At 39.9% G+C, this 24,253-nt stretch overlaps 1 protein-coding gene across 2 annotated transcripts in view; it reads left to right on the top strand.

The window, feature by feature from the left end:
* Nucleotides 1–24,253, top strand: part of REEP3 (receptor accessory protein 3) — a 96,374-nt gene that overhangs the window by 47,811 nt on the left and 24,310 nt on the right. For both annotated transcript variants that reach the window (XM_059170138.1, XM_059170139.1), the window contains exons 3-4: nt 21,453–21,529; nt 24,085–24,205. In XM_059170138.1, coding sequence (XP_059026121.1) covers nt 21,453–21,529; nt 24,085–24,205 — 198 coding nt within the window. The remainder of the gene's footprint in view (nt 1–21,452; nt 21,530–24,084; nt 24,206–24,253) is intronic.

The following is a 24,253-nucleotide window of genomic DNA, read 5'->3' as shown; positions in this document are numbered from 1 at the left end:
AGTGTAATAATGTGGGGGAAAAAGAAATAGGCCTGTCATGTGTAAGTTCATGCTAAAAGAGCAAAAAAAATGGTGTTATTTAGCGACTGACCTAAGAACCATTATAAAATATTTATCTGTTTTTTACTATGCATCTGTTTAACTTCGTTCGTGTTAATTTTTAGAGACTTAAAAACATGGGTTTGTGTGTTCTAATTCCTTAATACTCAAATTTTTATCACTGTATTTGTCTATAAATTTGGGATTAATAAGAATGGTCTAACCCTGCAGTTTTAATTGTCTCAGAAGTTAAAGATAACCTATAGAAGAGAATCCAGTAACATTCTTACTCAAACTGATGGAAAAACTATAAAACAGGATATATGTTGATATATGTACATATGTATGCATACATGTGTGTAGTTGGGTATATATTTCACATATTGTCTTGTAGTTTTCAGAGAATAACTCCTTATTAACCGAGTAGAAACTATCTGTATGTAATTTTGCTGTGATATTGTGACTCCGAAAAGTTCTCTTAATGTGCTCTTGGGAACATCAGAATAAGGAGTAGTTGAAGAGGAACTAGGCAGGTAGAAAGGCAGTTGGTTTGATAGTTACATGGTAATCACCTCTCCATAAACAAAATGAAAGCTAAAAACAAAAATGGCCAGGCATCAGAAAAGGAAAGGCAGAGCATTTACCTTTAACTGGGAAATACGATACAACTCGGAAGACCCGGCGACCAGGTTGTCTGCCATCAGGGCTGCTAGTGAGACCAAGCGGAGATGCCAAGAGGAGATGTCACATGAGAACATTTGCATTTATTTAGTTTCCTACCAGTTTCAAAGTACGTTTATACATTATTGTTTCTAACTGCTACTGTAACAAATTGCCATGTACTTACTGGCTTAAACCAACCCAAATGTATTCTCTTACTGTCGAGGAGATCAGAAATCCAAAATAAATCTACAGGGCTGTCCTCTTTCTGAAGGCTATAAGGAAAAATCTGTTCCTTAACTTTTCTAGCTTCGACAGCCTATGTGCATCCTTGACTTAGGGTTCTAGTCATCATCTTCAAAGCCAGAAACATTGAGCTGAGACTTCTCATGTTTCCATCCCTTTGGTTCTCTCTTCTGCCTCCCTCTTCCACTTATAAGGGTGCTTGTGATTACATTGGGTCCACCTGAATAAACCAAGATCCTCTCCCCATCTTAGGGTCACCTGGTTGTCAGCCTGAATTCCATTTACAACCCGACTTCTCTTTTACCATATAACCTAACATATTCATAGGTTTTAGGAATTAGGACTTGGACGCCTTTGGGGGAAGGAGACATTATCCTGTGTACTATATCTCACTGATCCTCACAACAATTCTAAATCAATAAGTAAAGTAGGTGGGGAAATATTTCGGTATTAGTTTCCGAGAAGTAAATTAAGTTGGCCAGGGTCACATAGATCTTTAAGGCAGGAATGGTATCGGATTGGATATCTTATTCATAATGTTTTATTCTTTCTCTGCTACCATGCTACCTTTAGAAAAGTAAATGAGGATTCTAGCTTCAGGGAAAAGTAGGAACAATTTTCACAGCCAGCCAGTGGACCTTCTTCCAATGTAGGCCTGCCAGGGCCATAAAAATAAGGGCATTTTTTTTTTAAGAAGGGCACTGAGGCTGCTTAACCAGCCAGTACTAGGACAGAACTCATAAGCATCTAAATCAACTGTGATCAAAACTGTTAAAGGTGAAATTGGGTTTTGAAAGTATTGGCAGTTCTTTAAGTATTTCCATTCTAAATTTACTTTTGACGAAATGTTTGAATATTATTTTCTTGCTGAGTCTCGCCTAAACTTAAACTCTGGTCTAACAGTTTTATTTACTAAAACTCTGTTCTTATTGTTTTCCTGTGTACTGATCCCATCCACATTTGCTTTGTTTTGCATATGGTAGTTTCTTAGCAAAGTTAACCTTCTTCAGATTTCCCTGTTATATTTTTAATAGGCTTTCATATTATCTGATATTGTATTATTTGTTTGCATGTGTGTTTGTCCCCCTCCCCCAAGAGACAGCTCCACAGAGTTTTGCTGTTTTGTTAACTGCTGCATTCCCTACCTAAAACAGGACGTGGTATTTATAGTAGGTACTCAGTATTTTTTTGAATGAATGAGTAAATGAATATTCAGAATAAGAAAAGGAAAGAGGCACCTGGGTGGCTCTGACGGCTGAGCTTTTGCCTTTGGCTCAGATCATGATCTCCAGGTCTTGGGATCAAGCCCCATGTTGGGCTTCCGGCTCAGCGGGGAGTCTGCCTCACCCTCTGCCTCTGTCTCTCCCCCCACTCATGCTCTCTCTCACTCAAATGAATAAATAAAATATAAAAAAGAAAGAAAGAAAGAATAAGGAAAGGAAGTAGAGTTGAAAAGCGTACATTTCTTAAATGGATTGGTCTGGTTTCTCAGCTTTGATTTTGCTGGATTAAGGAGTATATAGTCCATTCTGACTTACCCCAAAGCTCAGTTTCTTTGTGGTATTTGGTTCTTACCTAAATTCCACTGATATCTACTTCAAAATTGTTTTCAGAAAGCAAACATTTTAGATTAATTTACTTCTTTCCACCCTAACTACTACCATTCCCCTTAAGCCTGCAAATAGTAGATTGCACCTGATAAAACAGATGCTGTACTCAAATCAAAACAAATGGAAAGTGCTGTGTATTTTGGCAACCTTCCTTTCTTCCTTTGCCTATTTTTAAAACAGAGCTTTCCTAGGATATAATTTCCTGTATAGTGTGGCTGATATGGCCTACTTAAAGTCTTTCAGCCTTGCAGTAATTGAAATGTAAACTTACTGAAGAATTAGTATGGTTTTGCAAATTTTTTTAGGCTTATACCATCTCGTGACTTGAAAATAGAGTGTTTACTTCCAAGTCGTGTGTAATTGCTGTAGCTTTTCTAGGAAACCGTGTTCTTATTCTAAGAATGTTGGAGAACGTGGCAATGAAAAGATTGGCTGACAGCACTTAAAAAATCAAAATCAGACATTTGGTCCCGAGACTTACTCTGAGCAAGAACAAAGAACAGTGAAAACTCTGGGAGACTACTCTTTTAAAAGGCTTAGAAATAGCCCTCTAAAACCCTATTGACTTGGTTTTGAAAGTGACCTAATTTTTCCTGGATACTTGGGTGATATGAAAATGAACAAATATGCCTCATACCAGCTTAACAGTTATTTTCAACTGGTAAAATGTGAAGCTGTCTGCTAGTTTTAGGGTGGTATAGAAGAGGAAAAAATACAATGAAGTATACATTTTTATATTGTCAGGAAGTATTCCCCAGGTATCTTTTCATATTTTTGTTTAAAGATCTTATTTATTTATTTATTTATTTATTTGAGAGAGAGAGAGAGACCGCATGAGCATGGAGAGGGTCAGGGAGAGGGAGAAGGAGAAGCAGACTCCCCACTGAGCAGGGAGCCTGATGTGGGGCTTGATACCAGGACCCTGAGATCATGACCCTGGGATCATTTACTGACTGAGCCACCCAGGTGCCCCATCTTTTCATATTTTGGATTAAAAATACTCACTTGATTCAAGGGTTTTCTTTTAGGAAGTACAAAGGTTAACCTCTGATTAAGTGGAATTTTTTGAAAATTAGTTTTGTCAAGCCACATGCTCATATTTACTTACCAGAAGGCTGTTTAAGAGGCAGTTTTCTGATCTTTTGTTTCTGATCTGGTCTTCTGTCAATTTTTCTTTTTGTTCTATTTTATGATGGGTTTCTCAATTTCATTTTCTAACCCTTTAGTTAATCTTTAATTCCTGCTCCTGTGTGTTGAATTTCTAAGAGCGCTTTTCATTCAATGAATGTTCCTTTTCCTCTAGTGTCCTATTCTTATGTTGTTTAAAATAGCTTCCCTTTTGTCTGAATCTGTGAATGATGGTATTTTAGATGTCTACATCCTGCATAATCTTTCCTTTGAATTCTGTTTGTTTGTTTCAGCCTCTGTCTGTCATGTTTGATTTTTCTCAAATGTTGGATAGTCCTTGGTCCTCTGCTCATGTTAGAGTATGATAGTCACAAGCTGGCTAGCGACCCTGTGCCCTTGAAGAGGCCTGAATGTCCTTTTCAGTGTAGAGTGATCTGATGAGGCAATTGTATTTGTTCCCAGAGCTCCTGAGAGGAAGTACCACAAACTGAATAGCTTTAAAAACAAACAAATTTATGTCTCATGGTTCTGGAGGTACAGAGGACATAATCAAGATGTGGACAGAGCCACACTCCCTCTGAAGCCTGTTGAGGAGAATCCTTTTTTGTCTGTTTCCGGGGTCTGGTGGTTGCCAATCCTTGGTGCTCCTTACCTTCTAGCTAAAGCCCTTCATGCTCTGCGCCTGCCCTCACATGGTCATCTACCGGTGTGTCTGTGTCTCAGAGTCGCTTCCCTGCTCCTTCCAAGGAAGCAGGCACATGAGATTCGGGGCCCACCATACCCCAGTGTGACCTTGTCTTAACTAATAACATCTGCAGTGACCTTGTTTCCAAATGATGTCACATTCTGAGGTACTGGGGGTTACAACTTTGTATTAGTTAGATCAGGCTGCCATCACAAAATACCACACACCGAGGACCTTAAACAACATAAATTTATTTTCTCACAGTTATGGAAGCTGAAAGTCCAAGATTAAGGTGCCATCAGGATTGGTTTTTGATGACACATCTTCCTGGCTTGTAGACAGCCACCTTCTCCTTGTGTCCTCATGTGGCCTTTTCTAGGTGCAGGTGTGACAGACACAAGAGTGTCTTTTTCTTTTAAGGACATGAGTTCTATCAAATTAGGGCCCCCTTATGACTTCATTTAATCTTAATAACCTCCATTAAGGCCCCATTTCCAAATACAGTCACCTTGGGGCTTATGACTTTAACATATGAATTTGGGGCAATCACAGTTCAGTCCATAACAGAGGTCAACATATCTGAGGGAGACACAGTCCAAACCATAAAAACTGTTTCCTTGGCAAATTGTCAATTTGTCTGTATCTTTTGGTATTTTCTCTCATGCAAGTCAGATTCTTCAGAGAAGATTCTACCATTCTGAAAGGTACTTGCTAGCATTCTGTTGATAGTATAATGGTTGGGGGCTCTCAATTATTAATTTATAAACTGTAACTTAATTCCTCTCTCAACTGTGTCAGAGATTTGCAAATCCAGAGCTCCTCTGACTCACGCTTCCCAGAGAATCAGCCACAAGGTTCTTCTGGGAGGAAGGAGGCACATCACCAAACCACTAGAGTGGAAGGGCATCTGGGGGCCTGCCTGCTCCTTAGGCAGACTTAACAGCCATTCTTCCTGTCTTTTGCCCTAGTAGCCAAGAATTATGTCACCATTTCTTGAGCCTTTCTGGAGCTCTGCAGTGTCAAGTTGAATTGCTTCTCAATTTTTCCCACTCTCAGCTTAATATTCAGTTTTTTCAGGCCCCCTAAGTCTGTTGCTACTCATCCGCTTCCTTCCTAGCTCCAAAAATTTCAACCTTGTCTTCTCTTCTATATTTTCTGGACTCAGTTTCTTTTAAAAAATCACTTTTACTGTTGTTTTAATGAGATTTGTGGTAAGGATACAATTAAATGTGTATATTCAGTTTATCATCTTTACCCAGATTCCCAAATAGACTTTGTGAGTGGCATATTTCTGGTTGAAATATACTGCGATATCAAATAAGACTTATTTTATCATTAACATGGGCTCTTAAAATGTGTCTACATAGAAGATGGGTTAAAAGTAGTAATAGATATCATTTTTTAGATCTCTGACAATCATTTTAAAAGTTAATTTTATTTTTTATTTTATTTATTTATTTATTTATTTATTTTTAAAGATTTTATTTATTTACTTGACAGACAGAGACCACAAGTAAGCAGAGAGGCAGGCAGAAAGAGAGGAGGAAGCAGGCTCCCCGCTGAGCAGAGAACCCGATGTGGGGCTCGATCCCAGGATGCTGGGATCATGACCCGAGCCAAAGGCAGAGGCCCTAACCCACTGAGCCACCCAGGCGCCCCTAAAAGTTAATTTTAATTGACATCAGTGAATACATGCATGTCCATCTTGTCTTGGGTTATTTGGTTTGTAAATCAAGTACCGATAAATAAAAATCACAATTTTCACTTAGGACAGTTAAATAAAATCACTTGGGACAGTTCATTATCCTTTAATGAAATAAATCTACTTACAATTATAAACCTGAGTCTACGGCCATACCACCCTGAACACACCCGATCTCCTCTGATCTCGGAAGCTAAGCAGGGTCGGGCCTGGTTAGTACTTGGATGGGAGACAATTATAAACCTGATTTTTGATATGCCACGTTTACTTATTATATGTTAACTACATGCCAGTATGTATTTTCACTGCTAAAGTAATTGATGCTATTATAATTAAGTGACTTAGACACTTCCTTACATTTTCTAAAACCAATTTCTTCATAATCATCTCATGGCCGTTACAATGAACTCACTTTAGAAAACAAGTGTTAAATTTAAGTAAGGTTATATAATCGGGGGGTGTGTTAAGTGAATGTCTAGCATAGTTCCTTCTAAAATTTTAGAATGTGAATTACAGTACTTCTTGACCTTTATGAAGTCAACAAAAGCATGCCTCCAATTTTCACACTAAGATATAGCTGGCCAAGCACAGCTATCTGGTCCTTTTCTAGCTTCCAATGCAAATGCTTTGGAAAACATACACAAAGAAAAAAAAAATTCTCATAGTAACATTTAAACCTAATAGGCTAACTTGGGCTTTTGCTATTATCTAAGAAGAATTTGACCAATTGTGGTGCCAATGGAAATAGATTTTTGAAAACAGGGACAGAAACAGTTGTTTCCATTAAAGGAAATGTTGTTAAGGAGTAAATTGGAGGGAGGCCTAGCCACCTCCACCCCAATCCCCAGTGATGGAACAGCTGAAAATCAGAAAGGCTACAGCAACCAAAACACTTGACTGCCACCACCCTCACTGAGGGGAGACAGCTTACTCTCTCTCTCTCTCAAATAAACCTATAAATCTTTAAAAAATAAAAAAAGCTGACAGATATTCAGAAATATAATAGAAATGTAAGAATATGAGATTCTTTTAAAAATTACCCCCAAAATTATGTTATACAAATATATGAAATTTTATCTGTCTCTTGGCTATCAGAATATACTGATTTTTTTTTTAAACCACATATCCAAACTCCAGGTCAAATGAGAAAACAGTCTTCAAAAGATCTTGAAAAGTCACAAAAGTATATTGAGTTGAATTGTTTTATTTTAAAGTATTGTATTAACTTAAAAAGATTTCCAATAGGTATCTTATTTTTTTAAAATTTTTTATTTAAATTTCAGTTAATATGCACTGTAGTAGTAGTTTCAGGTGTACAATATAGTGATTCAAATCTTACATACAACACTCAGTGCTCATCACAAGTGCCCTCCTTTATCCCCATCACCTATATCACCCATCCCGCCACCCACCATCCCTCCAGCAACCCTCAGTTTGTTCTCTCAAAGTCTGTTTCTTGGCTTGCCTCTCTCTTTTTTTTCCCCCTTGCTGATTTGTTTTATTTCTTGAATTCCACATATGAGTGAAAGTATATGGTGTTTGTCTTTGACTGACTGATTTCACGTAGCATAATACTGTCTCGCTCCATCCATGTCATTGCAAATGGCAAGGTGTCGTTCTTTTTGATGGCTGAGTAATACTCCATTGTATATGTATATACCAGATCTTTATCCATTCATCAATTGATAGACACGTGGACTGTTTCCATAATTTAGCTATTGTAGATAATGTTGCTGTAAACATCAAAGTGCATGTCTCCTCTAGACTTAGTGTTTTTGTATTCTGTGGGTAAATACCTAGTAGTGCAATTGCTGGATCACAGGGTAGTTCTATTTTTAACTTTCTAAGGAACCTCCATAGTGTTTCCAGAGTGGTTGTACCAGTTTCCATTATCACCTATAGTGCAAGAGGGTTTCTCTTTGCCTATGTCCTCACCAACATTTGTTTCTTGTGTTGTTGATATTAGGCATTCTGACAGGTGTGTCTTGGCTATCAGATTAAATATAGACTGATTCCTTTGTTTTTAAACCACAGTTCCAAATTCTGTAGGTAAAATGTGAGCAAAAGATCTTAAAAAGTCATAAAGTTCGATGGGGTAGTTTTATTTTTAAATATTATATTAATTTTCGAAGGCTTCCAATAGGCCTCTTTTAAATGAAGATCTAACACTTTAGTTTTATCATGCTATATATTTTTTTATTACTATTTTAAGTAGGCTCCATGCCCAGTGTGGAGCCCAATACAGGGCGTGAACTCATGACTCTGGGATCAAGACATGAGCAGAGAATAGGAGTCGGACACTCAACTGACTGAGCCACCCAGGAGCCCCTAAATGTGGTTTTTTTTAATCCCCAAGTAATTTTTATCTGCAGCCAAGGTGAAAATAATTAAGAGGTATCTTATGTTATTGTGAAAAGTGAATCATTTTGCTACATTGTACTTTTTAAATATAAGTTTTTGTATGCAGATGGACCTCAAATAGCAAATAGTTTGTTTTAGAAACATCTGTAAGTAAATGGACTAATTAACAACTTGGAACGTCTTGTAGAAAAATAATGCTTTAACACAATTAATCATACGATACAATTATGGGGGTAAAGATATTCAGTTAGACTTTCTCCTAGTTCCAGTGTTGTGAGGCTGGCCATACAAAGGATTTCCTCCATCAGTAAAGTTTCCCTCTAGAATCATTCACCTTTCTGCACCTTACTCCTGCCTCTTTGTTCCTCAGACTGTGTTTACCCAGAGCCTTCAGGCTGTCCTGCACCCTGGCACTCAGCCAGCCCTTTCTTACTCCCAAGTGTCCTGTGACCTGTCACTCTTCCCTCTCCACTCACCCAAATGTGAACTTCAGTTCTCTAGGTGCTTTTGAAGGGAAGTAATTTGATATTCCAGGTTCCTTTTCAGTCACGACAGAGATTTATTCTTCCTGGAGTTTTTTCCTGCCAGTCTTTGCTTCTCAAGAACACTGTGTTATCCCATGTGGCTTAAAGGCTGGTTCTTACTGTTTGAATGATTATTGTAGGTTCAAAGTATGCTATTGAGCCCAGAATATAAAACTACAAGTTGCCTATAAAAGAGTATATTTTAGCTAAAAGAATGACATTTTTCATGTTCTGTGTGCCTTGCAGTCTTGCCTGTCACCTGGACAAAGGAGCATATCCTGGAGTAGCTCAGTTAGTTCATTTGTGGAAATAGCAAGATGGGATTGCATGTGTGAAGGTAGATGGAATGATGGTACCTCCATGCCAGTCCTTAGAATACTTTACGTGGGAAACATGATGGGCCAAGACTTTGGGAGCACTTAGGGAAAGAAGGTAGAGTGACTTTTTTTTTTTTTTTTAAGATTTTATTTATTTATTTGACAGACAGAGATCACAAGTAGGCAGAAAGGCAGGCAGGGTGTGGTGGGAAGCAGGCTCCTCACTGAGCAGAGAGCCTGATGCGGGGCTTGATCCCAGAACCCCCGGATCATGACCTGAGCCAAAGGCAGAGGCTTTAACCCACTGAGCCACCCAGGCGCCGCCCCATTTATTTTTTATTCATTTATTTGTTTTTAGGTAGAGTGACAATTTAATGTTAAAAGCACACTTAAGGGGCAGCTGGGTGGCTCCGTTGGTTGAGCGTCTGACTCTTGGTTTCAGTTCAGGTCACCATCTCAGCCTGGTGGAATCTGAGCCCCTGTCAGGCTCTTTACTCAGCAAGGTATCTGCTTGAGATTCTCTCACTCTCCCTGGGCCCCTCCCAGGAAATTCTGTGTGGTTCTTTTATAAGGGAACTGTTTTTCTCACAAATATTTATTATCCCAAATAAATCAATAGTACCTTAAATAGTATAAAAAAGTGAACTGTGAATTCTCAGCCAGTATAGGTGGAGAGAGTTATTTTGGACGAAGACGTCATTCTTTCCTGAATTCTGCTCCCGCGAACAGTTCCCATAAGCAGATCCTGCTTTTTACATCTTCTTTCCAACACTCCCTTTTAAATTAATTATCACCTAGTTTTTAAATATGTTTGCACTTTTGCCTTCTCTCGAGTTCCTCAGACTGCTGAGGTTAGGGACGAGATACACAGGGCTTCTGTGATGCACAGTCACTGGGGAAGACCAAGGAAGTAGGGTGACAGAGGCTTCCATTTCTAGTTACAGTCCATTATTCCTACAGGCTAATTAATCCGTGAGGTCTTTGGCAGTGATGCCTGGGATCTTGCAGCAGCTTCACCATCTGAGAATATAATCCCCAGACATCTGAATTTGGGGGAGCTGTACAAAGTTAAGATATTCTTAAATGGGGCAGTGGGGGAAGAAGTACCCCAAAGTTGAGGAAGCCCAAATCAATTCTAGCCTCATGTATTCACCCCAAACACATGTCCCTTTTTTATAAAAAGAACTCTTTTCAGCCATGGCGTCTATTCACTTTGGATTGAACTTCAACTAGCTTATTTTCAAGCATGCTTCTAACTTGGCACAGCTGTGGGAAAAATCCCATAACCGAGCCATCTGGGTTGGATAAAAGAGGGAGTTTTTCTATTGATTTCTCACATTTTGTTCCTTTTTGTTTTTAGTGGGGAAAAATCATTATGAAGTAACCAAATTATTGCATAATGTTAATGAAACGGGAGAAATCTTTTCAACTCTATACTATTGCTAAAGAATTCTATATTAGAAGGTCTCTGTTGTCTCTGAAATGTGGTGTAGAATGAATGTTTTGGGTGAATTGACTTGAGTGAATAATAATGGTCAGAAAATAAAGTTCTCTTTGGGTGGTCTGAAATTCAGCAGTGTTTATTTCTTTTTAGATTCAGCAAAAAAAAATTTTTTTCCTGTGAAGCATATTTTAGCATTTCCTGATCTGTCTTTACTTAGTGTGGTTATAATTGAAATCACTAGGCATATGTAATTTTTCATTTTTTCTTAAAGACCAGCATTAATTGCTTTATGATTCAAAGAATCTGGAATTATGAAATGTTGGAAAATTACTTATTCCCTGATAAGTCTGAGAACTTTGACAGAATAGACTGTTTTGTATGTTATGAACTGCTGTTTGCAGTCCGGAGTTACTTGTTTGTTACGTGTTTGAGTCTTGCATCAATCCAGACCTTAGAATTAAGAAACTAAATTTCTATTATTTATTTATTTAAGACCGAGCAAGAGTGTGTGTGCAGGGGTGGTGGCAGGGGCATGCTCAGGAAGCAGGCTCCCGGCTGAGCGGGGGAGCCTGATGCAGGGCTTGATCTGAGGACCCTGGGATCATGGCCTGAGCCAAAGGCAGCCCCTTAACAGACTGAGCCCCCCAAATTAAGGAACTATTAAGCATAAGTCTTCCTTTGCTCTTGCTTTACCTGATCCACGGTGCTGGGTGCTGGCAACATGATAGTGGACAGGTTGGTTTCTGTCCCTGTTGGTTGTTATAGACTAAGCAGCAGGGGTAGGTGTTATATAAACCATTGCTAAGAAAGGATGGTGCACAGAGATTATACATGACCTTTAGAGGGGCGGGAGTTAATTAGGGAAGGCTTTCCTTTGGAAGTGAAGAAACTTCATTCCTGCAAGGCAAATAAATAATATATACTATTTAATAAAACATTAGTAGTTACATGGTGGGCAAACACTCTGTTGGTTTTCACCAAACCTTATTCTTTTATGTCCTCTTTTACTAATCCCTCCTACGAAAGCTTCTTGGTGGTAGGAATACCTTGACATCAGGTTTATGCCTATTTCATGTAGAAGGGCTTTGTTGCTAAAAGGCCCTAAGTAATATCTATCAAATTAATATATCACATAATTTTTCTTTTATCATGCAAGTGTAATTATACACTGAGATCATTTAACATATGTTACTGTTAATATCACTGTTGTTATAATATCACACTGGTCCTAGCACAGAATAAGTTATAAAGATACAATTTAAGAAAAAAAAAAATTGGGGGCACCTGGGTGGCTCAGTTGGTTAAGTAACTGCCTTCGGGTGTCTGGGTTCTCTGGGTCCTGGTATTGAGTTCTCTGGGTCCTGGTATTGAGTCCTACATCGGACTCCCTGCTCAGCAGGGAACCTTGCTTCTCCCTCTTCCACTCTCCCTGCTTGTGCTCGCTCTCTCTCTCTCTCTCTCTCTGTCAAATAGGTAAATAAAATCTTTAAAAAAAGGAAAGAAATTATTTTTTCTTTCAATAGGCACCACACCCAGCATGAGCCCTACACAGGGCTTGAACTCATGACCCTGACATCAAGACCTGAGCTTGATGTCAGGTCACCAGACACCCCAATATTTTTTAATTAATATGACATTACTGCTATTACCATGACTCATAAATCTATAGCAACATGCCTCCTTCCACGAGAACATGATATTCCCCTGTATATTTGGGGCCTGTGCATTGCTCTCAATTTCTGTGATGGAATTAGAAGGATGGTTTCACGGTTGCTTCACTTTTTGTTTGTTTTATTTGTTTGAGGATTTCAATCAATTTCATTGTCTAAGGGTATAAATCATAAAAACTTGTTTTCTTAAAAATGTTAAAAGATCGTGAAATGAGGCCTACTTTTCTTTTGCAATCAAGGGTAGGTAAATGCATACCTATTAAATGGAGCATGGTCTTTTGATAGTAAATTTAGCCTATGGGTATATTCATTTTACAGTATTCACTCAGGCTTAAAATATCCTCTAATTCCTTTGAGAAAGTAAAGCTAAGAACACCATCACATGACTGTCTGGGTTTCTGAAATGCTAAGGCTTTGTAAAAGCCTTATGGATTTTGAGTAATAATAAAGCAGGTGCTGGCTTGTTAAATAAGCTAATCTGATCCATGCACTATAGAAACTAGAATGTAATTTTAGATACTATGGTTTTGTATCACAGATGAGTCCATAATCTCCAAAAGAACTTGCTTAATTATAAAAGTATATTTTCTTGGAATATAAATTCATTGTGATATTTAAATGATTTTAAGATTCTGTTTGAGGAATCTTACTTATAAATGTTGTATTTTAAATTAAAATATTCATATTTCTCTAGTCACAAAAAATATAGTATATAAAGCATTCCAAGATTTATTTATTTTTTCTTTTTTAAAGATTTTATTGACTTATTTGACAGAGAGAGAGCACAGGAGGGGGAGCAGCAGGGAAAGGGAAAAGCAGGCTCACCAAGCAGAGTGCCCAAAGTGGGACTCAATCCCAGGAACCTGAGATCATGACCTGTGCCGAAGGCAGACACATAACAACTGAGCCACCCAAGTGCCCTGCATTCCAGATTTAAATATAATCGCCAGTTCATTGTGACTACTTTCAAAAAAGGTATATTATTAAATAATTAGGAAGAATGGAAATTACAGTCTTGTATATAAGTTAGCCTAGCTCTTTAATTCTTTTTTTTTTTCCCTTTAATTCTTTCAATAAATACCTTTGAGAATGTCTTTTGTTCCGGGTACCATAGGAGGCATCAGGTATATTCTTGGGAAACAAGACAAAGCAAAGTGAGCATCAAATAATAATATTTTTCAATTAGTATTCCCACTGACTTCTCTGTACTTTATACTTTGGATATCTTGGCCTCCCACTCAGAATATACCCACTTTAAAACTTCATGCATCTAACTAGCTTACTTATCTGATTTATTGGCCTCATGAAAATAGAAGGGGATTGCCAAAGAAGCCATACAGACTCTCAGTGCAGATGAGAATGAACACATTCACAGAGATAGAACCACATTTGCCAAGAGATCACACAAAAATAGTTTAAAATAGCGTTTCTCTGGCCGTTCCCCAATCTGCTGCATGAGAACATCAGTGCTTCCTATCTTCCAAAATCTGCTGAGAGTCCACTGAAGGGGTCTTAACCGGAGTTTCTTCACATGGTAATCCTCTTCTCCATTTTCAGATCACTCTGATGGTATCACCTTCATCACCAATCAGGACATCAGCCGTGCCACGCATGGCAGCCGGTGGCACTGGGACTGATGCTTCTTCCCTCATTCTGGAACCTTTGCTACCACAGCCTTGCCCTAGCATAACCTTTCATGTTAGGGTAGGCAAAGCTACTGTAATTACAGTGTCTAATAAAAATGCAACAGCTGAAGCAATATAGAAAAGTATTTCTCTCTTGGAGCGCCTGGGTGGCTCAGTTGGTTAAGCCGCTGCCTTCGGCTCAGGTCATGATCTCAGGGTCCTGGGATCGAGTCCCGCATCAGGCTCTCTGCTCAGCGGGGAGCCTGCTTCCTCCTCTCTCTCTCTGCCTGCCTCTCTGCCTACTTGTGATCTCTCTCTGTCAAATAAATAAAATCTTTAAAAAAAAAAAAAAAGAAAAGAAAAGTATTTCTCGCTTATATATAACAGTCCAGGTTAGGTGTTCATTTTGGCAACAAATTGTCCTCATGCCATCCTTCAAGAACTGGGACTCTACCCACCTTCAGTACATGGCTTCCAGCATTGCCCTGCTCCCTGCCTTCCCAGACCACAGGAAGGAGGAAGAGCCTGTGGGGGAGATATACCCACTTCTCAAAAGCCTCACCTCCCATTCTGCTGGGGAGAACTGGACGCATGGCCCCACCTACCTGCAAAGGGGGGGCTCCACAGCCACCCTTCTGCTGTTGGGCTGCTTTACAGAGAGCAGCCTGTCACCTCCCATCCCTCTCTTGTTTCACTGTCCTCAACCTGGACCATGAGCAGCCTCCTGGATCTAACCTCCAGAGCAGCTGAGGCCATCCTTTGTCTCATAATCTATATAACATCTCCCTAGGATGCTGCTTTTCCTATCCAGATGAGCAGCTTGTCTAAACCTTTACTCCTGTCCTCCAACCCACCCTCCTTCCCACTCACACCCAGCCTGAAAGGATGACCTGCCCTCCTCCTCTGGAGTAAAGATCGAGGTCCCTGGCTCTGGCCTTGTTCCCAACACAGCCCGTTCCGTCTCAGAGGAGCATGCCTCTCTCCTGCTTTCTCGAGCCCACGCTTCTTCATAATCTTATTCTTGTCTTTCTCATGTGGGATCTTGTTCCATTAAGTATCCCTGCTTTCTCTTCGTTTGGATCTTCTTATCTTGCTGGTAGAATTTTCAACCCTTAAGAGTGTAAACCTGCTTTCTTTTTGCTTCATGCTATTTTTTTATTCCCCCTCTTCCCACCCCCCCCCACTTTTAAAACCAGATCTCTTAAAGGGCTGGTTGATGCTCCCCCGTCCTGCTCCATCTCCTCTCGAGTGTCTGGCCTTTTGCAGTCCTTAGAGAGAGGAGCTCGCTGAGCTGCGCACAGCCCATATTCATTCAGCAACTCAAAGGTCAAGGCCAGGCACAGGGAATTCAGCAGTGAACAAAATAAAAGTCTTTCTCCTCTAGGCGTTTACATTCTAGTAGGGAAAGACCAAAAAAAATTTTAAAAAGTTAAACATTTGCTAGATATGTGATATGTTTCTAAAGAGAAAAATGAGTCAGGATAAGGGAGCTAAGAGGACATCAATATTTTCAAAAACCTCTCGGGTAAATATTCGAGCAGAGACCCGAAGCAAGTGAGAAAGTGATCCGTAGGGATGACTGGGGGAAGAGCATTTCAGACCCCCAAAAAAGTAAATAAATAAACAAGGAAAGCTTGTACAGAGATCCTGAGGCAGGAGTATATCTGCACACACAAGGGGCAGTAAAATGGTCAAGGTGATGAGCAGAACAGGGCAACGAGGAGGAGCAGGTGAGGCCAGAGAGGTGGTGGGTGCCGGGTCCACACAGTCGTTTAGGCCGTGGTAAGAATTCTGATGGAGCCCTAAGAGGAGTTTGAGCTGAGGAGTGATATGATTTGGCTTCCGTTTTAAGGAGAGCCTCAGACTGCTGTACGCAGAATTGACCCAGGAAAGCAGAGTGATTGGTTAGGATGCTGTTGGAATCATGCAGACAGGAGATCGTGGTCATCTGGGCTGGGGAGGCATCTGTGGAAGTGGTGAGAAAAGACTTCCATTCCGGGTGGACCAAAGAGATGGCGGGCAAGGTAGTGCTCGGACCTTTCATTGGCCCTTCCAGTGGAATTTTCCCTCCACACTTCTCCACTTTGCTTATGGCCCGGGAGGCTGATTCATAAGGACTGCATCACCTCTGGCTTCCCTTTGGGTTTGGCCCATGAGAGGCTTCTGCAGAAGATCAGAAGGCAGGATGAGCATGAGGTCAGAGGGTTGTCCTCCAGCGTCCTCCCTTCCTCCCCTGCCACCACGGGTTGACTGTGACTGTCTGACTGTCTGCCTGAGGCTACAGCTCTCCCCTGCAGCTGCCCTCGTCTGATTCCAGGAAACTTTTTTCCCTGCCCTCCCCCCTCCCTTCACATCTAGGGGTAATGCCAGCTCCTTCTGTTGCTAACTCCAGGGTGCACCCGTATCCTTTCATTGGGTTTCCTGAACCTTGCTCACAACTTTATAAATAGTCCCTTTAGTAAGCTTTCTCAGATTGTTATGCTCTTGACTCACACTGGAAGCTAGGACACCTAATGTAGTAAAAACAGCAGAACATTTTTTTTTTTAAAATCACAGTTTTTTACTCATTTTTCCCCAGTAAAATGTTAAATCCTTGAGGACAGAAGCTATACTGTTCATGTTTCTATTCTCATAACATAAAGTAAGTAGGGTGTGCTGTCATTGTATCAGTGAGTGTTATATGTGATGATGCTCCCTGAGTCCTTAAGAATTGTCTAAATTATGTTTGAGAAGAAAGATTTAGCAAAGTAGGGTGTGTATGCCCATTTTAGTGCTTATCAGTATAAGCTTCACCTTGTTGGATAGTTCAGTTCCCTGGGACCAAAGAGAGACTTTATTAAGAAAGAGTTAGGTACAGCTTTCTTATTACTCGTTTGTGTGGTGATATCCAGACAGTGGTTTGCTGATTTTGCTAATTGTTTCTGAACTAGAAAGATACTATATACTATTTGTTTCCACTTCCCTAAGAACACAATTTTTTTACCCAAGAACATAAATTTTTTTAACAAATGAAGTTGATGCCAGTATCCTCTCCTCTCTCCCCCCACCCACGTACCTCACCCCCGCAATTTAAAAGGAGGTTGTAATTTATTAAGGTTACCAGTTAAGTTACTAAATTATATTTGTGTAACATTTTAAAGGTGATTATATTCAGTTATATACATTCACAGATTATCAGTGTGATTATTTTCCTACCAAGTTTTGGTTTCATTTTTGCATTTTGTTATTGATGTTTTCTTTTGACCTAAATAATATTTTATCTTTAATCGTCACACATTTTAATTATACTTCTATAGTTTTGTGACTTGGTCTCCCCCCTCCCTTTTTTTTTTTTTTTTTAGATTTTATTTATTTATTTGACAGCGAGAGAGGGAACACTAGCAGGGGAGTGGGAGAGAGAAAAGCAGGCTTCCTGCTGAGCAGGGAGCCCAATGCAGGGCTCAATCCCAGGACCCTGGGATCATGACCTGAGTTGAAGGCAGACGCTCAAGAACTGAGCTACCCGGGCGCCCCTTTTTTCCCCTTTTGACCTTGACTTCTTTCTTGTTATTTCTTTGGAGCAAAACCTTAAGCACTTCGCTGTGTGGCCTTGAGGTATAGTTTTAATAAAAGCTTTGCTGAGTAATCATTTGGTATAAAATCCCAACCAAATCCATTAATAGAAAAAAGAAAGCAATATCTTTTCAAGGTTAACTTTCTTTGTGGTCGCTCCCACGAATAACACATACTCATTACATTCATCTAATTATTATTGCCTGCCTGTTATAATTTAAGGTCCATTTTTCTGGTAAAGACAACCAAAAAAATCCTTATATTTAAGAACAGATTATGAAGGAATTTATTCATTAAAGACAAATTCCTATATAGGGGAGTTTTGCTTATATAAAATTGTTGTCAGTACTCCAGGAAGATGTCCAGGAATACCCTCTTAGTTGGATAGTCAGTTGTGTATTAATTAAAATGGCAGTGGGGCCCCTGGGTGGCTTAGTCGTTAAGCGATAATATAATAATATAATAATAAAAATCTTTTTAAAAAAATAGAATAATAAAATGGCAATAGCATGGCCGCCTTCTTTTTCTCCTTTTTAAATTTTTGACATTACTAAATCCTCTCACAACCTAGACATAAACATGGGGCACCTGAGTGGCTCAGTTGGTTAAGCATCTGCCTTTGGCTCTGGTCATGGCCCCAGGGTCCTGGGATCGAGTCCAGCACTAGGCTCCTCCTCAGTGAGGAGTTTGCATCTCCCTTTTCCCCATCCCTGATTGTGCTCTCTCTTTCTCTGTCTGTGTCAAATAAACAAATAAAATCCTTTAAAAAATAAATAAAGAGGTAAACATAACATTCTTTAAAGCACTTTTATTTTGTGAGGTTTAAAATTAATTTAATAACTTCATTCGGAAACTGAATAAGCCCTTGAAATCTGTTGGACATATAGCTGCTCATTGCCTGGAAAACTAGTCATCCGGGGTATCACCAGTCACTCTGTGTACAGTCTCTATTACCTCTCCTCTACTCTGCTAACCAGTAAGTGACACTACTTGTGAAGTTATTATCCATTTGGAAATTCACGACTGTAACAGTGGTGGGAAATGGTGAAATAATGAAAAGTAGCAAGCACTGACTTAAATAATTTTACCTTTCTGAAAGTTTCCTGAATTTTCTATGAGACAGACAACCAAACTGAAACCTCCACCTTCCTAGTCACACTGAAATCCCTGTGTTGAGTACAAGGAGAGGGACAGGGACTGAAAGAGGGGTCTGAAGGCCCCCCCCCTTTCACTGAGAAGCTGTTGTGTTCACCTCAGGGAAGTCTGTGCCTCCTCCAGCCATCTCTTAGCTCACTGGCCTTGTGCACGTTATTTATTTTGGCCTCAAGGTAGTAAGAGTCTGGGGCGCCTGGGTGGCTCAGTGGGTTAAAGCCTCTGCCTTCAGCACAGGTCATGATCTCAGGGTCCTGGGATCGAGCCCCGCTTCGGGCTCTCTGCTCAGTGGGAAGCCTGTCCCCCCCTCTCTTTCTGCCTGCCTCTCTGCCTACTTGTGATCTCTGTCAAATAAATAAATAAAATCTTTAAAAAAAAAAAAAAAAGATAGTAAGAGTCTACTGTATAATTTGTTTTCAAGCTCTGCCCAGGGAGCTCTCGGGGTTCTTAGCATCTCCTCCAGAGTCCCACCATGGGTGGAATGCAAGGCCCAGTGGGAGCGCTTCTCTCTGTGACTGTCTCTCAGTTTTTCTCAGTAAAGGGTTGTGTCACTTCTAAGATCCCTCCTAACTGTGGAAAAGCTCATTATTCTGCTTACAGTCTCTTTTCTTCATTTCTTTCTTGGGAGAGGCTTTAGTCAGTCAGATTGAAAGCTAACCCTCTGGATACAGTCGAGAGGGAAAAGTGCTGAGTTCGTGTTTGGAGCTGGAAGGCTGGGTGAATGAACTCGTGGAAGAGTATCACTTTCCTTTAAAAAGGGAGGGGTGGGAAAAAATACACATAGGATGTGAGTCCTGGAAGAAAATCCCCATATTTGGACAAAAGTTTGGAATTGGCAGCAGTGAGCGATTTATGAGAACTCATGAAAAGTAAAAAAAAAAACTTACTAAAGAGTACATTTGGGCTGTTCTGTTCTTTTTAAATTTGAGATGATCATTGTAAATCAGTTGCCTTGTATTTCTCATATAGATAATATACTCTATTATTTGCTTTGGGCAAATTTTTTAAGCTTTCAGGAGTTTATAAATTATAGCAAATTGCTATTATTTCTATTTCATGATACATTGCTTCAAAAGTTATTCATGGCTGTTTTTAATTGAATTGTTCATGTAAAGAGAAAAGCATAAAAGTCACTTGAATTATAGTTTCTATTGTCTATGGAATACCCAAACAAACTTCTATAGGAAAACTAAATAGTTAGGTCAATTTTCTAGCTATTTATAGAGACCTAATTTTTTTTTCTTTTTTTTTTTTGGTCATCCCATTGGGATAAGAAACAAAGGAAGTAGCAATTATTCTTGGATCTCACATTTAGCAAATCCTCATATATTCTTTCCCTACATAGTATAGTTAATAGCACCAAATCTGGGGTCAGGCAGAATGGATTCAAATTCTGGCTAAGTGACCTTGAATAAGTCATTATACCTCTCTGTCACTGTTTCCTTATCTGTGGTGGAAATAATTATGTTTCCTTCCTTGTGTATTGTTGTGGAGAGTGGATGATTTAATATGTGATATACTCAGTACCCCTAGCCCATGGTTGGCATGGTTTCGTGTATTAGCCATTATTATAATATTGAGCAAAAGATCAGAGATTGTAATCCTTAATGAAAATCCAGCCTGTGATAAGAGAGTCTCCGTGCTCAGGTAATTTGAAAAGTGTAGTTGAGGAAGTAAGTTCAAGAAAAATTAATCTAGTAGCATTCTATGAAAGGATTGATACAGAAAGACACTGGAGTCTCAGGGACCGGTTAGGATGCTATATTCCAGGCAAGAGGTAGAAATGTCCTGAACTACCGTCTCAGTCCATTCAGACTCTAACAAAAGTACCATAGACTGGGTGGCTTATAAACAACAGAAATTTATTTCTCACTGTTCTGGAGGCTAAAAGTCCAAGATCAAGGCAAGTCTGGTGTCTGGTGAGACCCACTTCTTGGTTCATAGAAGGCCATTTTCTCTGTATTTGGTGGAAGGGAAGAGAGATCTCTTTGGAGGCCCTTTTAGAAGAACACTAACTCCATTTATGAGATAAGCTCCACCCTCGTGACCTATCACCTCTCAAATGTCCCACCTCCTAATACACATTTAGGGTTAGGATTTCAGCATACAAATTGGAGGGGAAGGACGCAAATGTTCACTCTATTGCAATGACCATTGTGGTGTTGATAGAAGAAGGAAATGATGTGTGAGAGGTTACAGGTGCCCAAGGAGCTTCGGGGGAAAAGAATAACTAACTGACTTTCAAACTGGGTCACTAGCTTTATGAATTTAACAAACTCAGGATCGTTCTTTGGTTCCTCAACAGTTTCTATATTTTGAGGATTAAGGAATGCAAACTTTAAAAGACCAATAAAGATTAAAATATGATCATATCATATTATGTTGTTACTATATAATAAATAGCTACTCATCATCATGAAGAAGCATATAGATAAGAATAAGATCTCTTAAAGAACTTTGCTCCGCTTAAGAAAAATTAACCTATTGTTCTGATTCTTTCAAATTCCTACATTATATTGTGTCAGGACTAGAGGTTTGTTATTCTTCGATTCTCATATTCTATCCCAAGACTGTTGATGTAAGGATATGAGGAACACAGACATAAACCTGTTGAGAATTAAACCATCACCTTCTGCATCTGATCCAGCCTGCTATATATCTAAAAATACATATGTAATTATTGAGAGTTGCAGATAATCTTAGTCTGTTATTTCATAAGCATTTTTATTATTTCCAGGTCCGATGGATGATGTACTGGATTGTGTTTGCTCTGTATACTGTGATTGAAACAGTAGCAGATCAAACAGTTGCTTGGTAAGTTCTAGCACTGAAAAGGGCCAGACTATAGACTCCTTATCAGGTGTCCCAAGTTCTTACCTACTCTTGCTGGTAACCAAGTGAATTGGATGAAGTTCCCTAATTATCCAGCATTTCATTTTCATCTGGCTTCCATGTAAGAACATTACTTTACTTACAGGCCCCCCCTCATGATAAGGGCAGCTCATTCTTCTCCCCATGGGTTGCTCTTTGCCACATCCCACACAGGTCCCCGTATCTTGGAATAGAAAAACTTGGTTGTCGTTATCCTTTTTCCACATGATGACTTCAGGCTATTTTTCTTTATCACTTCCTAAATGACTCCCCCTTTGAAGCCCACAGCATCTGGTTCTAGCACTCCCTCCCCATCCTTAAAACTTTCAACTACAAACATTCAGACCGGATGACGTCAGCATCCACGTGGACACCCACTCACCACCAGCTCCTTGACTGTTCTGTTCCAAATAGCTGAGACAAAATTAAAGCATGTTTATATCCTCAAGGATTTAACATTTTACCAAGAAGTAATACCAAGTGGAACAACTTGAATCTCCTTGTGCCATATTTCACTGGTGTATTTCTGTCTAAACCTTATCATCACTTGAAGAGGTCCTCCTTTTAAAATCTTGAAACCTAATACTTTGTGTCTTTCCCTGGGCTCCCAAAGGCAGCCCCCCAGAGCGTCAGCCAGGTGCCCATATAGGTATCAGTTCGAACCTCCCCATTCCCTTTACTCACTACCTCCATGCCCTCCTGCCTCTGTTTCAAACATTTGCTGTTCTCTCCTTAAACTGTCTTCCTGTGGCTTTGCTCTTCTCATCATACTCTCATAGCACATTAGGTCACGTTGGATTGCTAGAAAAAAATAGAGAAGTCACTGGGCTTAAATGTTCGTAACAAGTTGCCCTCATTCATGAACTTCCCTGTGTCTGCACCCATCTTTCTCTTCTGATTTGAAACCTAAGTAGTCCTTCCTCTAACCCAAAGCTCATTCATTTACCTGTTCGGTGTTTGGTGTAGAGTGTTGGGGGAGGGTTTTTATTTGGTTTTAAGGGGCAGAACAATTTCAAACCATGCTAGGTCTCTTAAGTTCTGAGGTTCTCTTTTTCAAGACCTCATTTTTTTCCTGATTGCAGATGTAGCATGTATGCATTAGTAAAAATCGAGTGATATAGAAAAAGTTTACCAGGAACAGTGGAAGTCCGGAAACTCCTCTGTAATTGCACCAGGCAAAGACCCTTTGTTGACTACACAACAGTCATTCCTTACTGCCCTGTACCCCTCTGCCTTGTCAGGAGAGCCCAGATTTGTTCAGATGCCACATATCTTAATAGTTCCTGGCCCAAGGATGCTAGTCCCCTACAGTATATTAGTTCACTTTTGCTGTGGCAATTGACAACCCTTTTAACCACAGTGAGTTAGAAAAACAAACACATATTTCTTGCTCAAGTCATTTAAGGGCAGAAGGTTGACTGCAGCATTGCTGGGCTCAGCTCAGTTTTAAGTGTCTTCTTGTTTGAGGACCAAGGCTGAAGAAGCAGCTGTTCTCATGGCAGACAGCAAAAATTCAAAGCAAGAGGTTGGGAGATGCCAGGGCGAGGAAGTCAAGGGGCATTTGAAGCTTTTGCGTGCATGTGATATGTCAGATTGACGTGAAGTTGGCCAAAGCAAGTCACATGCCTACACCACAGTCATTGCTCGAGGAAGTACACTCAGCCTACAGGGAGAGAGAGCACTGCAAAGTCACATGGAAAGGGGCATGCGTTGGTGTGATAACTCTGATTCCCAGTCTACCACATGGGAATTCCATTCCCCTTACAAATGAAGGATTGTCTGCCCAGCGTTGCAGTTCCAGCCAAATGAGATTGGAAGGGAAGTTCTCAGGGGCTTCTGAGAAAGAGAAGGAAATGTGTTCATGGCGTAACTTTGTGCCCTTGGAGCATGTAAAACTGAGTCCTGGTGCACAGAGAGATGTCAGGTACCAACCTTTGGCAGGGTTGAGTGTGCCCCTCACTGCCCTGGGTAGATGCTATTAATGTTCCCTCTGGACCACTACAGTCCGTTGGCATCTTGCCTATGGTCTCTTCAACAGAAGAATCTTGTACTAGAAGTTGCTGGTTCTCTGCAGGAGAATCTAACCCTCTTTGGTTAGAACTCATTTATAGTTAATGAAATTAAGTCAGTTCAAATATAGTTCTTTCATTAATTGCTCACTTTTACATGTGAAGACTTAACTCAGTGATTGAACTTTCTTAAAATCTTGTGTGCTGGGCACGTGGGTGGCTCAGTGGGTTAAAGCCTCTGCCTTCGGCTCAGGTCATGATCCCAGGGTTCTGGGATCGAGCCCCACATCAGGCTCTCTCTTCGATGGGGAGCCTGCTTCCTCCTCTCTCTGACTGCCTCTCTGCCTACTTATAATCTCTGTCTGTCAAATAAATAAATGAAATCTTTAAAAAAAATAATCTTGTGTGCATTCGTGAGTGTGTGCATATGTGATTTCCTCCTTGTAGTTTAGTTTCACCAGCAGTTTTTTTCAAATTTTTTCTTGTTAGGTTCCCCCTGTACTATGAGCTGAAGATTGCCTTTGTTGTGTGGCTGCTCTCTCCCTATACCAAAGGAGCAAGTTTAATATATAGAAAATTCCTTCATCCGCTTCTGTCTTCCAAGGAAAGGGTAAGATACATAAATTATTTCTACAAATCGTTTGTTAGAAATGTACAT

The sequence above is a fragment of the Mustela lutreola genome, chromosome 4 (genome assembly GCF_030435805.1).
Source record: "Mustela lutreola isolate mMusLut2 chromosome 4, mMusLut2.pri, whole genome shotgun sequence".
Taxonomy (NCBI): Eukaryota; Metazoa; Chordata; class Mammalia; order Carnivora; family Mustelidae; genus Mustela; species Mustela lutreola.
The sequence above is the reverse complement of the archived record's forward strand: the minus strand, read 5'-3'. Positions and strand labels throughout refer to the sequence as shown.